This window comes from Scyliorhinus torazame, chromosome 1, assembly GCF_047496885.1.
Source record: "Scyliorhinus torazame isolate Kashiwa2021f chromosome 1, sScyTor2.1, whole genome shotgun sequence".
NCBI classification, from domain to species: domain Eukaryota; kingdom Metazoa; phylum Chordata; class Chondrichthyes; order Carcharhiniformes; family Scyliorhinidae; genus Scyliorhinus; species Scyliorhinus torazame.
Window position 1 is genome coordinate 243,580,394 of NC_092707.1, and position 14,962 is coordinate 243,595,355.

At 50.2% G+C, this 14,962-nt stretch overlaps 1 protein-coding gene across 1 annotated transcript in view; it reads right to left on the bottom strand.

Moving 5' to 3' along the window:
• Positions 1-14,962, bottom strand: part of mgme1 (mitochondrial genome maintenance exonuclease 1) — a 59,050-nt gene that overhangs the window by 7,248 nt on the left and 36,840 nt on the right. The window contains 1 exon segment of the mRNA XM_072504033.1: positions 9,434-9,566. Coding sequence (XP_072360134.1) covers positions 9,434-9,566 — 133 coding nt within the window.

A 14,962-nucleotide genomic window follows, 5' to 3' on the forward strand; every position in this document is an offset into this window, starting at 1 on the left:
CAGCAGCTTGCATTTACACAGCACTTTTAAAGCAACGAAACATCCCAAGATCCATCAGAGGAGTGTACAATGTAAAATATCACATAAGGCGATATTAGGGCAGAAGGCCCAAACTTTGGCAAAGCAACATCTTAATTGAAGCAAGAGTAGTTTTAGCACGGGGCCACAGTAATTAGCACTGCTGCCTCAGGGTACCGAGGTCCCACGTTGATCCCAGCTCTGGGTCACTGTCCGTATGGAGTTTGCACATTCTCCCGTGGTAGAGATCTCAGAAGGTTGCAGGACTGGAGGAGATTGCAGAGATAAGGAGGGGTGAGGTCAGAGAGCAAGTGCGGGTCAGTGAGCAGGGAGGGATAATAGGTGAACGGTGCGAGTAAGGACATGCATAGCAGAACTTTGGATGACGTAAGGTTTATACAGTGTAGAATGTGGGATACCAGCCAAGAATGAGTTAGAATGGTCATGTCTAGAGGTAAACAATGCATGAATTAGGGTTTCAGCAGCAGGAGATGAGGCAAGGGCAAAGTGAGGTAATGGTGCGGAGGTAAAAATGGTCTTAGTGATGTCAAGGATGTGGTCAGAAGCTCAACTGGGGCCAAATATGACACGAAGGTTGCGCACAGTCTGCCAGTACCAAGGCGATGGATGAAGTCCATAGCTAGGAAACGGAGTTTGGAGCAGGGACTGAAGACAATGGTTTCAGTCTTCTCAATATTTAATTGGAGGAAATTTCTGCTCTATCATTACCAGATGGATAAGCAGCTCACAATTTAGCAACAGTGAGGGAGTGGAGGGCAATGGTGACGTGGTACAGCTGGGAAAACTAAAACTATACTTTTGGATGATGTCACCAACAGCCAGATGTAGATAAGAAATAGGAGATAGTGCCAATAGTTGATCCTTAGGGAACATCACAGCTAATGGTGCAGGAGCAGGAAGAAAAACCATGGCAATGGTGACGTGGTACAGCTGGGAAAACTAAAACTATACTTTTGGATGATGTCACCAACAGCCAGATGTAGATAAGAAATAGGAGATAGTGCCAATAGTTGATCCTTAGGGAACATCACAGCTAATGGTGCAGGAGCAGGAAGAAAAACCATTGCAACCAATACTGTGGTTACATACAAGGAGGGAACCAAGCGGGAGCAGTCCCAACCAGCTGGACAACAGTGCAGAGGAGTGGGAGGAGAATGGTGTGGTCAACCGTGTCAAAGACTAGAGGCAGGTCGAGGAGGTATAATTATAATTAACCTTTGTAATGAGCTAAGCATGGGACTAACTGGATTGCCCCACAGGGAGCAGGCATGGACTCGATGGGTCAAATGGTAATTTCTGTGAATGACTATTGACAGCCGCAGAGCATGTCATGTATGACTTTGGTAAGAGCCATTTTGGTATTGTGGAAACCGACTTGGGGGGGGATTCAGCTTTCAGGCCTGGGCTGATAAGTGGCAAGTAACATTTGCACCATATAAGTGCCAGACAATGACCATCTCCCAACAAGAGAAGGTCGAACCATCGCTCCTTGACATTCAATGGCAATACCATCGCTGAATCTCCCACCATCAACAACCTGGGGGTTACCATTGACCAGAAAATGAACCGGCTTAGCCATGTAAAAACTGCGGCTACAAGAGCAAATGAGCGGCCGACAATTCAGAGGCAAGCAACACACCTCCTGATTCCCCAAAGTCTGTTCACCATCTACAAGCCACAAGTCAGGTGTGTGACAGAATACTCTCCACGTGCCTGGGTGAGTGCTGCTCCAACAACACTGAAGAAGCTCGCCATCATTCAAGACAACGCAGTTCATCACATTAAATATTTTTTTTATTTTTAAAAAATATATATTTTATTCAAGATTTTTGGCCCAACGTAACAATACGTAGTGTTTCTTTTACACAACAATAAAACAATATAAATAAGTGGCCAGTTTTAAACAAATAGATAAATAATATATAAACAAAAACAAAACAATGGCAACTGCCTTGTCCAAAATAAATACTCTCCAAAAATACAATCCAACAATCCAATATACAATTACCTATAACAACTACCTATACATATTTTACATATACAATAACATCTGAGAGTCCGTTCGATCCCTCCGCCCCCCCCCCCCCCCCCCCCGGGTTGCTGCTGTTGTCTACTTCTTTTCCATTCCCTCTATCTTTCTGTGAGGTAATCGACGAACGGTTGCCACCGCCTGGTGAACCCCTGAGCCGAACCCCTTAACACGAACTTAATCCGTTCTAACTTTATAAACCCTGCCATGTCGTTTATCCAGGCCTCCACACCCGGGGGTTTGGCTTCCTTCCACATTAACAATATCCTGCGCCGGGCTACTAGGGACGCAAAGGCCAACACGTCAGCCTCTCTCGCCTCCTGCACTCACGGCTCTTCTGCAACCCCAAATATAGCCAACCCCCAGCTTGGTTCGACCTGGACCCCCACCACCTTCAAAAGCACCTTTGCCACCCCCACCCAGAATCCCTGTAGTGCCGGACATGACCAGAACATGTGGGTGTGATTCGCTGGGCTTCTCGAGCACCTCGCACACCTATCCTCTACCCCAAAAAATTTACTGAGCCGTGCTCCTGTCATATGCGCCCTGTGTAACACCTTAAATTGTATCAGGCTTAACCTGGCACACGAGGACGATGAGTTTACCCTACGTAGAGCATCAGCCCACAGCCCCTCCTCAATCTCCTCCCCCAGCTCCCCTTCCCACTTCCCTTTCAGCTCATCCACCATGATCTCCCCCTCGTCCCTCATTTCCCTGTATATGTCCGACACCCTACCATCCCCCACCCATGTCTCAGAGATCACTCTATCCTGCACCTCCTGCGTCGGGAGCTGCGGGAATTCCCTCACCTGTTGCCTCGCAAAAGCCCTCAATTGCATGTACCGAAATGCATTCCCTTGGGGCAACCCATATTTTTCCGTCAGCGCTCCCAGACTCGCAAACGTCCCATCTACAAACAGATCTCTCAGTTGTACTACCCCAGCTCTTTGCCATGCTCCAAATCCCCCATCCATTCTCCCAGGGACGAACCTATGATTGTTTCTTATCGGGGACCGCACCGAAGCTCCCGTCCTTCCCCCATGCCGTCTCCACTGCCCCCAAATTTTCAATGTAGCCACCACCACCGGGCTTGTGGAGTATTTATTTGGTGAGAACGGCAACGGTGCCGTCACCATTGCTTGTAGGCTAGTCCCCCTGCAGGACGCCCTCTCCAATCTCTTCCACGCCACTCCCTCCCCTTCTCCCATCCACTTACACACCATTGAAACATTGGCGGCCCAGTAGTACTCACTTAGGCTCGGTAGTGCCAGCCCCCCTTGTCCCTACTACGCTGCAAGAATCCCCTCCTCACTCTCGGGGTCTTCCCAGCCCACACAAAACTCATAATACTCTTCTCGATTCTTTTGAAAAAAGCCTTCGTGATCACCACCGGGAGGCACTGAAACACAAAAAGGAATCTCGGGAGGACCACCATTTTAACCGCCTGCACCCTACCTGCCAATGACAGGGACACAGTGTCCCATCTCTTAAAGTCCTCCTCCATCTGTTCCACCAACCGCGTTAAATTAAGCCTGTGTAATGTACACCAATTCTTGGCTATCTGGATCCCCAAGTACCGGAAGTCCCTTGTTACCTTCCTCAACGGTAAATCCTCTATCTCTCTGCTCTGCTCCCCTGGATGCACCACAAACACCTCAATTTTCCCCATGTTCAGTTTGTACCCTGAAAAATCCCTAAACTCCCCAAGTATCCGCATTATCTCTGGCATCACCACCGCCGGGTCCGCCACGTATAGCAACAAATCATCCGCATACAGAGATACCCGGTGTTCTTCTCCCCCCCTGAGTACTCCCCTCCACTTCCTGGAACCCCTCAATGCTATGGCCATTGGTTCAATCGCCAGTGCAAACAATAACGGGGACAGAGGACATTCCTGCCTCGTCCCTCTATGGAGCCGAAAATAGTCAGACCCCCGTCCATTCGTGACCACGCTCGCCATCGGGGCCCTATACAGCAACTGTACCCACCTGATATACCCATCTCCAAAACCAAATCTCCTCAGCACCTCCCACAAATAATCCCACTCCACTCTATCAAATGCTTTCTCGGCATCCATCGCCACGACTATCTCCGCTTCCCCCTCTGGTGGGGGCATCATCATTACCCCTAGCAGCCTCCGTATATTTGTATTCAGCTGTCTCCTCTTCACAAACCCAGTTTGGTCCTCATGAACCACCCCCGGGACACAATCCTCTATCCTCATTGCCATTACCTTGGCCAGAATCTTAGCATCCACATTCAGGAGGGAAATTGGCCTGTAGGACCCGCATTGCAACGGGTCTTTTTCCTTCTTTAGGAGGAGCAATATCGTTGCCTCTGACATAGTCGGGGGCAGCTGCCCCCTTTCCCTCGCCTCATTAAAGGTTCTCATCAGTAGCGGGGCCAGCAAGTCCATATATTTCCTATAAAATTCAACTGGGAATCAGTCTGGTCCCGGGGCCTTCCCCGCCTGCATACTCCCAATCCCTTTCACCACTTCTTCCGTCTCAATCTGTGCTCCCAGTCCCACCCTCTCCTGCTCCTCCACCTTGGGAAATTCCAGCTGATCCAGAAAGCACATCATTCTCTCCTTCCCATCCGGGGGCTGAGCTTCATATAATCTTTCGTAAAATGCCTTGAACACTCCATTCACTCTCTCCGCTCCCCGCTCCATCTCTCCCTCCTCATCTCTCACCCCCCCATCTCCCTCGCTGCTCCCCTTTTCCTCAGTTGGTGGGCCAGCAACCTGCTCGCCTTCTCCCCGTATTCGTACTGTACACCCCGTGCCTTCCTCCATTGTGCCTCTGCCTTACCCGTAGTCAACAAGTCAAATTCTACATGTAGCCTTTGCCTTTCCCTGTACAGTCCCTCCTCCGGTGCCTCCGCATATTGTCTGTCCACCCTCAGAAGTTCTTTCAACAACCGCTCCCTTTCCCTACCCTCCTGCTTTCCTTTATGTGCCCTAATAGATATCAGCTCCCCTCTAACCACTGCCTTCAGCGCCTCCCAGACCACTCCCACCTGTACCTCCCCATTATCATTGAGTTCCAAGTACCTTTCAATACACCCCCTCACCCTTAAGCACACACCCTCATCTGCCAATAATCCCATGTCCATTCTCCAGGGTGGACGCTGTTGTTTTTCTTCCCCTATCTCCAGGTCCACCCAATGTGGAGCATGATCCGAAATAGCTATAGCCGTCTACTCCGTCCCAGTCACCTTTGGGATCAGTGCCCTTCCCAGAACAAAAAAGTCTATCCGTGAATAAACCTTGTGGACATAGGAGAAAAACGAAAACTCCTTACTCCTAGGTCTACTAAATCTCCAGGGGTCTACTCCTCCCATCTGCTCCATAAAGTCCTTCAGCACCCAAGCTGCAGCCGGCCTCCTTCCGGTCCTGGACCTCGATCTGTCCAGCCCTGGGTCCAGCACCGTATTAAAATCTCCACCCATTATCAACTTCCCGACTTCTAGGTCCGGGATTCGTCCTAACATACGCCTCATAAAGTTTGCATCATCCCAGTTCGGGGCATACACCTTCACTAATACCACCGCCTCCCCTTGCAATTTGCCCCTCACCATCACGTATCTGCCCCCACTATCTGCCACTATAGTCTTTGCCTCAAACATTACCCGCTTCCCCACTAGTATGGCCACCCCCCTGTTTTTTGCGTCTAGCCCCGAATGAAACACCTGCCCCACCCATCCTTTGCGTAGTCTGACCTGGTCTATCAGTTTCAGATGCGTCTCCTGAAGCATAACCACATCTGCCTTAAGTTTCTTTAGGTGTGCGAGTACCCGTGCCCTCTTAATCGGCCCGTTCAGCCCTCTCACATTCCACGTGATCAACCGGGTTGGGGGGCTCTTTACCCCCCCCCCCTTGACGACTAGCCATCTCCTTTTCTAATCCAGCTCCTCACCCGGTTCCCACGTAACCGTATCTCCCCCAAGCGGCGCCCACCCCCCCCCCATCTCCCCAGCAGCAGCAACCCAGTTAACACCGCCCCCGCCCCCCCCCTGCTAGATCCCAAACTAGCGTAATTGCACCCCCCATGTTGCTCCCAGAAGTCAGCAAACTCTGGCCGACCTCGGCTTCCCCCCCATGACCTCGGCTCACATTGTGCAAGGCCCCCTCCTGCCTGCTTCCCTGTTCCCGCCGTGATTACCATAGCGCGGGAACAAAGCCCGCGCTTCCCTTTTGGCCCCGCCCCCAATGGCCGGCACCCTCAGCTCCTCATCCTCCCTCCCCCACGACATGGGGAAGAGAGAAAAGTTACAGGGTCGCAGGATTAACAACTTGGGAAGACATCTCTTCCCTCTTTTCACCCCCCCACTTTGTCCCAAACGTTCTTTTTATGGCCCGCTCACTCCAGTTTCTCCTCGACAATAAATGTCCACGCCTCATCTGCCGTTTCGAAGTAGTGGTGTTTCCCTTGATGTGTGACCTACAGTCGTGCCGGTTGCAGCATTTCAAATTTAATCTTCCGTTTGTGCAGCACCGCCTTGGCCCGATTAAAGCTTGCCCTCCTTCTCGCCACCTCCGCACTCCAATCTTGATATACGCGGATCACCGCGTTCTCCCACCTACTGCTCAGAGTTTTCTTTGCCCATCTGAGGACCATCTCTCTGTCCTTATAATCGGAGAAATCTCACCACTATGGCTCGAGGAATTTCTCCAGCCCTCGGTCTTCGCGCCATAACTCGATAGGCTCCCTCCACCTCCAGCGGACCCGTCGGGGCCTCCGATCCCATTAACGAGTGCAGCATCGTGCTCACATATGCCCCGACGTCCGCCCCTTCTGCACCTTCGGGAAGACCACGAATCCTTAAATTCTTCCTCCTCGCATTATTCTCCAGCACCTCCAGCCTTTCCACACACCTTTTGTGTTGTGCCTCGTGCATCTGTGTCTTCACCACCAGGCCCTGTATGTCGTCCTCATTCTCAGCAGCCTTTGCCTTCACGACCCGAAGCTCCTGTTCCTGGGTCTTTTGCTCCTCCTTTAGCCCCTCAATCGCTTGTAACATCGGGGCCAACAGCTCCTTCTTCATCTCCTTTTTGAGTTCTTCCATGCAACGCCGCAGGAACTCGTGTTGGTCAGGGCCCCATATTAAACTGCCTCCTTCCGATGCCATCTTGCTTTGTGCCTGCCTTCCTGGCTGCTGCTCTAGAGCATCCACCGCAATCCGGCCACCTTCCTCTCTTTTTTCCATCCGTGTCCAGGGGGGGATTCCCTTCTGGATTACAGCACTGTTTTTTGCCGTTAAAATTGCCGTTGGGGCTCCTATCAAGAGCCCAAAAGTCCGTTCCACCGGGAGCTGCCGAAACGTGCGACTTAGCTGGTCATCGCCGCACCCGGAAGCCATCACATTAAATATTAACTCCCTCCACCGTGACAGCTGTGTGTACCATCTATAAGGATGCACCGTAAACCTCTTCAAGCCTACTCTAACAGCACCATCTAAACCTGTGGCCTCTATCATCTAGGACATGGGACACAGACGCATGGGAATACCACCACCTGCAAGTTCCCCTCCAAGCCACATAATATCCTACTTGTAGCTGTTTCTTCACTGTTACTGGGTCAAAATCAAAGAACTCTCTTCCTACACCTCAAACTGCAGCAGGTCAAGAAGGCAGCTCATCACCACCTTCTCAGAGGCAATTAGGGACAGTCAATAAATGTCCCAGCTAGTGACACCCATATCCTGTGAAAGAATAAATCATTAAAAAAAAATTCAAACATGGAATTCCAGAAAAGGTGTTAAAGGAATTTGGAAGACAACACCACATTTGGACAGGAAAGGGGGGCACAGTGGTTAGCACTACTGCCTCACAGCGTCAGGGACCCAGGCTCAATTACAGCCTTGGGTGACCGTGTGGAGCTTGAACGTTCTCAGTGTGTCTGCGTGGGTTTCCTCCGGGTGCTCCAGTTTCCTCCCACAGTTCAAAAATTCGCAGGTTAGATGGCTTAATGGGGATAGGGTGGGGGAGTGGGCCTGGGTAGGGTGTTCTTTCAGAGGGTCATGTAGACTTGATGGGTCGAATGGCCTCCTTCTGCACTGTAGGGATTCTATGGAAAGGAAGGCTGGAGATAGCATAATAGTCTGTAAAGGCACTGCGGTCAAGAGTTTATTTTTAAGGAGAGGAATGATGATGGAAGAATTAAAGTAGAATGGGACAGCATCAAAGAGAGAGAACTATTAACATTGCTAACATGGGGACCAGGAGCAGAAGTTGGGTGGTCAGCAGTGTAGTGGGAATAGTGTCAAGAGAGCAGGATGTGGGTGATAGGTGAGAAAGATGCATGTTCAAGGCTAGTACAAGGAACATTAAAGGAAATGTGACCAGGCAGGTTAGTACAAGGGAAGGAAGCAGCAGAGGCAGCTGATCAGATGATCTAGATCTTTTTGACGAGGATGTACACTCTTTGCATTTGTTGGTGTGAGGGTGAAGGAGATAGGGAAAAGGAACGCTTGCAGTAGAGAAAAGAAGCCGGATTTCCATTCCCTTGGATTTAAGGGAGTGAAGTTGAGGGTTGGTCCAGGGGGAACAGCCAGGGGAAGAGAGAGTAATGGTTATACTGGGGACTAGGGCAATAAATGGTGAAGATGAGGATTGGAGTAAATTAGTAGCTGCAGCACTGTTGTGGTGAATGGAGAATCAAAGTTGAGATTGTTGGAACTTTAAAAGTGCAGTTGTAAGTTAACTGTGGAGAAGTAATTTTCCAGGGCGGGTACAGAAGAGCTGGGGTGTGGAAGGGGATGTGGGTCTAAAGCAATACAAGAAAATGATGAGAGATAACTTTATCTGTGATTGATATGATGGGAACAGCAAAGCCACATAAGATGGCAAGGACCAGGGATTGGTTGCGGTTATGGGTTAGGGAGTTTACATGAAGGGAGAGTTTATGGGAGGGTAAGAGGGCAGTGAATGCAAAAGATAAAGCATGATGCTTTGAGCAAGGGGTTGTATCACCAAGAACGAGAGTTTGTTCAGTGCAGAGGCTGAAGGAGGAAAGCAGTGAAGGTATCTCGGTAACAAAATGGTTATTGCACTTGGGTAATGACCAGATAACCTTCTTTGATAGTGTTGGTAGAGGAATAAATATCAACCAGAACACCAGGGGACTCCCCTGCTCTTGATCCAGGAGTGCTATAGGATCTTTTACTTTCTCCTGAAAGAGCAGACAGGGTCTTGATTTAAACTCTCATTTGAAAAACTACATCTTCCCAGTGCCGCAGTCCCTCAGTACTGCAGTGTCAGCCTACATTTCCAATGCGGGACTTGAATCAACAAACGTCTGACTTAGGAGCGAGAGCTCTACCACTGAGCCATAGCTGACATCCAATGAAAGGTTTACTGACCTGAAAGTTGTAGTTATCATCATGATTCAGGGCACCAGCATATGCTGCCACCTGGAGTGGGTTATCAAAGGTGTTTCGAAAATAAGGCTTGGGTTTCTCAGACGTTTTCCAGTCAATCACACACAACTTGCCCCTGCACCAAAATGTAAACAAAAGCATCAATGCTTTAAAGTTCCAGTCAGCCAAACAATTTTAAAAGAATGTGAATTCAATAAGAATAAGTCTAATGATGACCGTAAAATCATTGTCAATTGTTGTAAAAAACCATCTGGTTCACTAACAGGGAAGGATTGCCGTTGGTCTAGTCTACATGTGACTCCAGATGCACAGCAATGTGGTTCATTCTTAACTGTCCTCTGAAAAGGCCTAGCAAGCCACCCTGGTCCAAGGGTAATTAGGGAAGGGCAACAAGTGCTGGTGTAGCTTGTGAAGGCCACACATGAATTTAAAAAAAAAACAGGATTGAGTTGTAGAGACATAACAGCTATTGCTGAAGCTTTGCTCCTCTGACTGCTATCAGCACTAGTAGTTGGGGTGGACTGTGTCCAAGGTGTAGGTGTAGATCATAGCACAATCAGATACACCACAGTATGAGGTTCATCCAATCTGTGCCAGCTCCTTGTATATCCCACTCCTCTGCTTATTCCTGATAGCCGTACAAATCTCTCCTTATAAAATACACATCAAATTTTCTTTGAAAGTTAATAGTGAAGAGAACAATCCCAGCTCCACCACATAACCGATACCTGATACCATTCGAGCAAATCTCCTCTTTCAATGGCTGCTATTTAACATAAACAGGAGTAGACCATATAGCCCCACAAGCCTGCTCTGCATTCAATACTACCATGGCTTAACTCCACTTTTCCACCCATATTCCCTATGAGATCAAAAATCAATCTCAGTCCTTGACTGAAAAGGGCCCCAAACCAAACATCCAGATAAGACAGCGATTTATGTGCACTTCTTTCAATTTAATATGCCGCAGCAATTCCCAAAACTCTTTTTTTTAAAAAACGTACTTTATTACAAACATGTATCAAAACAGTTGAAGAAAATAAACACCCTGGGAAACATGCCTCCCAACAATCAACTGTACAGATTTTCACCCCCCTTTTCACCCCCCCCCCCCCCCCCCCCCCGCGCGCGCCAAATAGGTCCTCAAACATGGTCACAAACATCTCCCACCTTTTCTCAAACTCCCCTGTTGAGCCCCTTAACTCATACTTTATCTTCTCTAACCGCAGGAAGTCGTACAGGTCACCCAACCAGCCGCTACCCCCGGTGATGATGCCGACCGCCACTCTAGCAGAATTCGCCGCTGTGCAATCAGAGAGGCGAAGGCCACGACATCGGCCTTCCTCCTCTCCATGAGCTCCGGCTTCTTTGGAACCCCAAATATCGCCACCAAAGGCTCAGGGTCCACCTCGTCCTCCACTATCCTGGCTAAGGCTGCAAACACTCCCGCCCAGAATCTTCCCAATTTTTCGCAACCCCAAAAAAATGAGAGACATTCGCTGGCCCCCGCCCACACCTCTCACACTCATCTGCTACCCCCTGAAAGAACTCACTCACTCTCACCCGAGTCATATGCACCCTGTACACCATCTTAAACTATATCAGGCTCATCCTTGCGCAGGAGATCCCGTTTACCCTTCGCAGTGCCTCACTCCATACTCCCCAATTGATTTCCCCTCCCAACTCCGCTTCCCATTTCTCCTTGATCTTCACTGCCCGCTCACCTCCCTGCTCCCCCAGCCACTTATATATATCCCCAATTTTTCCCTCCCCTTCCACATCCGGAAGCAGCAGTCGCTCCAGCAGGGTGTATCCCGGCAGTCTAGGGACGTGCAAAGTCCCTAACCTGCAGATACCAGAACTCACTATCCCTCGGCAGCTCTACCCTCTCCCTTGCTCCTTCAGACTGGCGAACCCTTCCTCCAAATACAAATCCCTCACCTTGCACAATTCCCAAACCCACGGGATACGATTCTAAATGGGTAAGCAGAGACACAGACTTCTGGTGGGGGCATGTAGGAGGAGGTCATGCACTAGATTGCTCCCACCAAGGTACATGTTGCTTGGCCCATTTTGCCCAGTTCCGGGTTTTTTTTTTTTTTAAATGGACAAACTACCCATAGGGAAGTAGAAGGGTCCGAGTTTGGAAGTGTGTCATAACAGGCGACAACTAAAACGTCTGTGGGTGGAAAATCTCCAACCGGCTCGGAGGCTTCACGTCAAGCCTCAGCAGAGAAGATAGCAGCGGCAGCTCCAGCAGTTGCAGCCACCCTGATCACAGCAGACATGGTAACTTGCTACTGCATTTGTAAAGCTATTTAAAAACTTTGAGAGGCAATGGAGATTGCCTCCATAAATAATCTTTATAATAATAATGATCTTTATTAGTGTCACAAGTAGGCTTACGTTAACACTGTGATGAAGTTACTGTGAAAACACTACATGCCGGTGCCTGTTCGGGTACATAGATGGAGAATTCAGAATGTCCAATTCATCTAACATCCACGTCTTTCAGGACTGGAGGGGAAACTGGACCATCCGGAGGAAACCCACAGAGACATGGGGAGAACGTGCAGATTCCGCACAGACAACGACCCAAGCCGGGAATCAAACCCGGGTCCCTGGCGTTGTGAGGCAACAGTGCTAACCACTGTACTACCGTGCCACCCATCAGCCTCCTCCATAGTAGTCCCTTGACCCCAAGGTGACACGCAGCCAGGCCAGGTACACCACTCCAAACCGCACTCGACTCTTGTACAGAGCGTTTAGGCCACCCACTTCTTTGCAAGCTCTGCACAGACATCCTGGTAGATTCTAATGTGGTTCCCTTCCCATCTCCAATCACGATTCTCTTGGTCCACTTCAGGATCCACTCCTTCTCCTGGAAACTGTGAAATCTGAGTGTAACCGCTCGTGGTGCCTTATTTGCCTGAAGCTTCTGCCAGAGTGTTCGATGGGCACTGTCCACCTCTGGAGGGGATGCCAGTACACCCTTCCGCACGATCTTACCAAACATGTGAAAAATACACAGTAGGATTCGAGCCCTCCACACCCTCCGGCAATGAAATGAAAATCGCTTATTGTCACAAGTAGGCTTCAATGAAGTTACTGTGAAAAGCCCCTAGTCGCCACATTCCGGCACCTGTTCGGGGGGGGGGGGGGGGGGGGGAGGAGGAGCTGTTACGGGAATTGAACCGTGCTGCTGGCCTGCTTTCAACGCCAGCGATTTAGCCCTGTGCTAAACAGCCCCAGTGACTCTGAGATTATGTCAATTTGACTTTGGGGGGGGGGGGGGGGGCACAGTGGCTAGCACTACTGCCTCACGGTGCCGAGGTCCCGTGTTTGATTCCGGCCCCGGGTTACTGTCCATGTGGAGTTTGCACATTCTCCCAATGTTTGAGTGGGTTTCACCCCCACAACCCAAAGATATGCAGATAGGTGGATTGGCCACGCTAAATTGCCCCTTAATTGGAAAAAAAGAATTGGGTACTCTAAATTTATTTTAAAAATCTCAACTCATTTTTCCAAGTCATCCACCCTCAAATTCTTATTTTTCTCCACCCCCACTGAGATCTCGGCCTCCAGTGAGGCAATGTGGCCACTGTGCCTCGACGGAAGCGCCTCCACTCTCTTCAACAGCTCACCATGCTCCTTCACAGCTTCTGAAGTCCTCTCCAACTTTTCAGACAGGACCCAAGACCGCCTCAATCGATTTACAGAGAGTATCAGACATCACTCAATTGATTGGGTGGAATAGTAGCACAGTGGTTAGCACTGTTGCTTCACAGTCCCAGGTTGATTCCAAGCTTGGGTCACGGTCTGTGCGGAGGGGGTGGAGGATTAGTTTTCTTTGTTTCCCTTTTTGGATTGATTTTGTGGCCATCTTGTTTGTGCCTTAGAACATACAATGCAGGAGGTCGTCATTCGGCCCATCAAGTCTGCACCGACACACTTCAGTCCTCACTTCCTTTTTTTAAGAAATATTTTAATTCAAATTTTTACATGTTTTCAAAAAAGAAAAACAAAGAACACACAAATAAACATCTTACAACTACATCACGAATTCCCCCAAGATACAAACCCCCCATTAAGCAATAATAAGCACAGTAGAAAACACAAAGTACACCCCCCCCCCTCTGGGTTGCTGCTGCTGACCACCTCCTAACGCTCCGCTAGAAAGTCTAGGAACGGTTGCCAATGCCTGAAGAACCCTTGCACAGACCCACTCAAGGCAAATTTTACCCTCTCCAATTTAATGAACCCTGCCATGTCACTGATCCAGGCTTCCACGCTCGAGAGCCTCACATCCTTCCACTGTAGCAGAATCCTCCGCCGGGCTACCAGGGACGCAAAGGCCAGAATACCGGCCTCTTTCTCCTCCTGCACTCCCATCTCGTCCGATACCCCAAATAGTGCTAACCGCCAGCTCGGCTTAACCTGGGTGTTCACCACCTTAGACATCGTCCTCGCAATACCCCACCAGAGCCGGGCACGCCCAGAACATATGGGTATGATTTGCTGGGCTCCCCTGTCTTCCACCCCAAAGAACCTGCTCAGCCTCGCCCCTGTCATATGCGCTCTGTGAAGAACCTTAAATTGTATCAGGCTAAGCCTGGCGCAAGAGGAGGAAGAATTAACCCTACCCAGGGCGTCCGCCCACATACCCTCGTCTATCTCCTCCCAAGCTCCTCCTCCCATTTACCCTTTAGCTCCCCCACCGAGGTCTCCTCCTCCTCCTGCATCTCCTGGTAGATCGCCAAGACCCTGCCCTCTCCAACCCCCCCCCCCCCACCCCCCCCTCCCGAGAGCACCCTATCCTGGATCCTGAGTGCTGGAAGCAGCGGGAACTCCCTCACCTGCCGTCTTACAAACGCCCTTACCTGCCATGTACCTGAAGCATTTCCGGGGGGGGGGGGGGGGGGGGGGGGGGGGAGCCCGAATTTTCCCTCCAGCACCCCAAGGCTCGCAAACGTCCCATCTAAAAACAGGTCCTCCATCCTTCTAATTCCTGCCCTGTGCCAGCTCAGGAACCCTCCATCCATTCTCCTCGGGGACGAATCGATGGTTTCTCCCGGATCGGGAACCAAACCGAAGCCTCTACCTCACCCCGTGGCACCTCCACGGCCCCCCAAATTTTCAAAGTCGCCGCCACCACCGGACTTGTGGTGTACCTAGTCGGCGGGAGCGGCAGCGGTGCTATCACCAGCGCTCAGACACGTGCCCAGGATGCCATCTCCAGCCTCTTCCACACGGCCCCCTCCATTACCCACTTGCGTATCATCGTCACATTGGCAGCCCAGTAATACCCACACAGATTAGGTAACGCTAACCCACCTCTGTCCCTACTCCGCTCCAGAAACACCCTTCTCACCCTCGGGGGCTTTTTCGCCCACACAAATCCCATGATGCTCCTACTGACCCGGTTAAAAAAGGCCTTGGGGATCAGGATGGGGTGCACTGGAATATAAAAAGGAAACTCAGGAGCACCGTCATCTTCACCGACTGTACCGT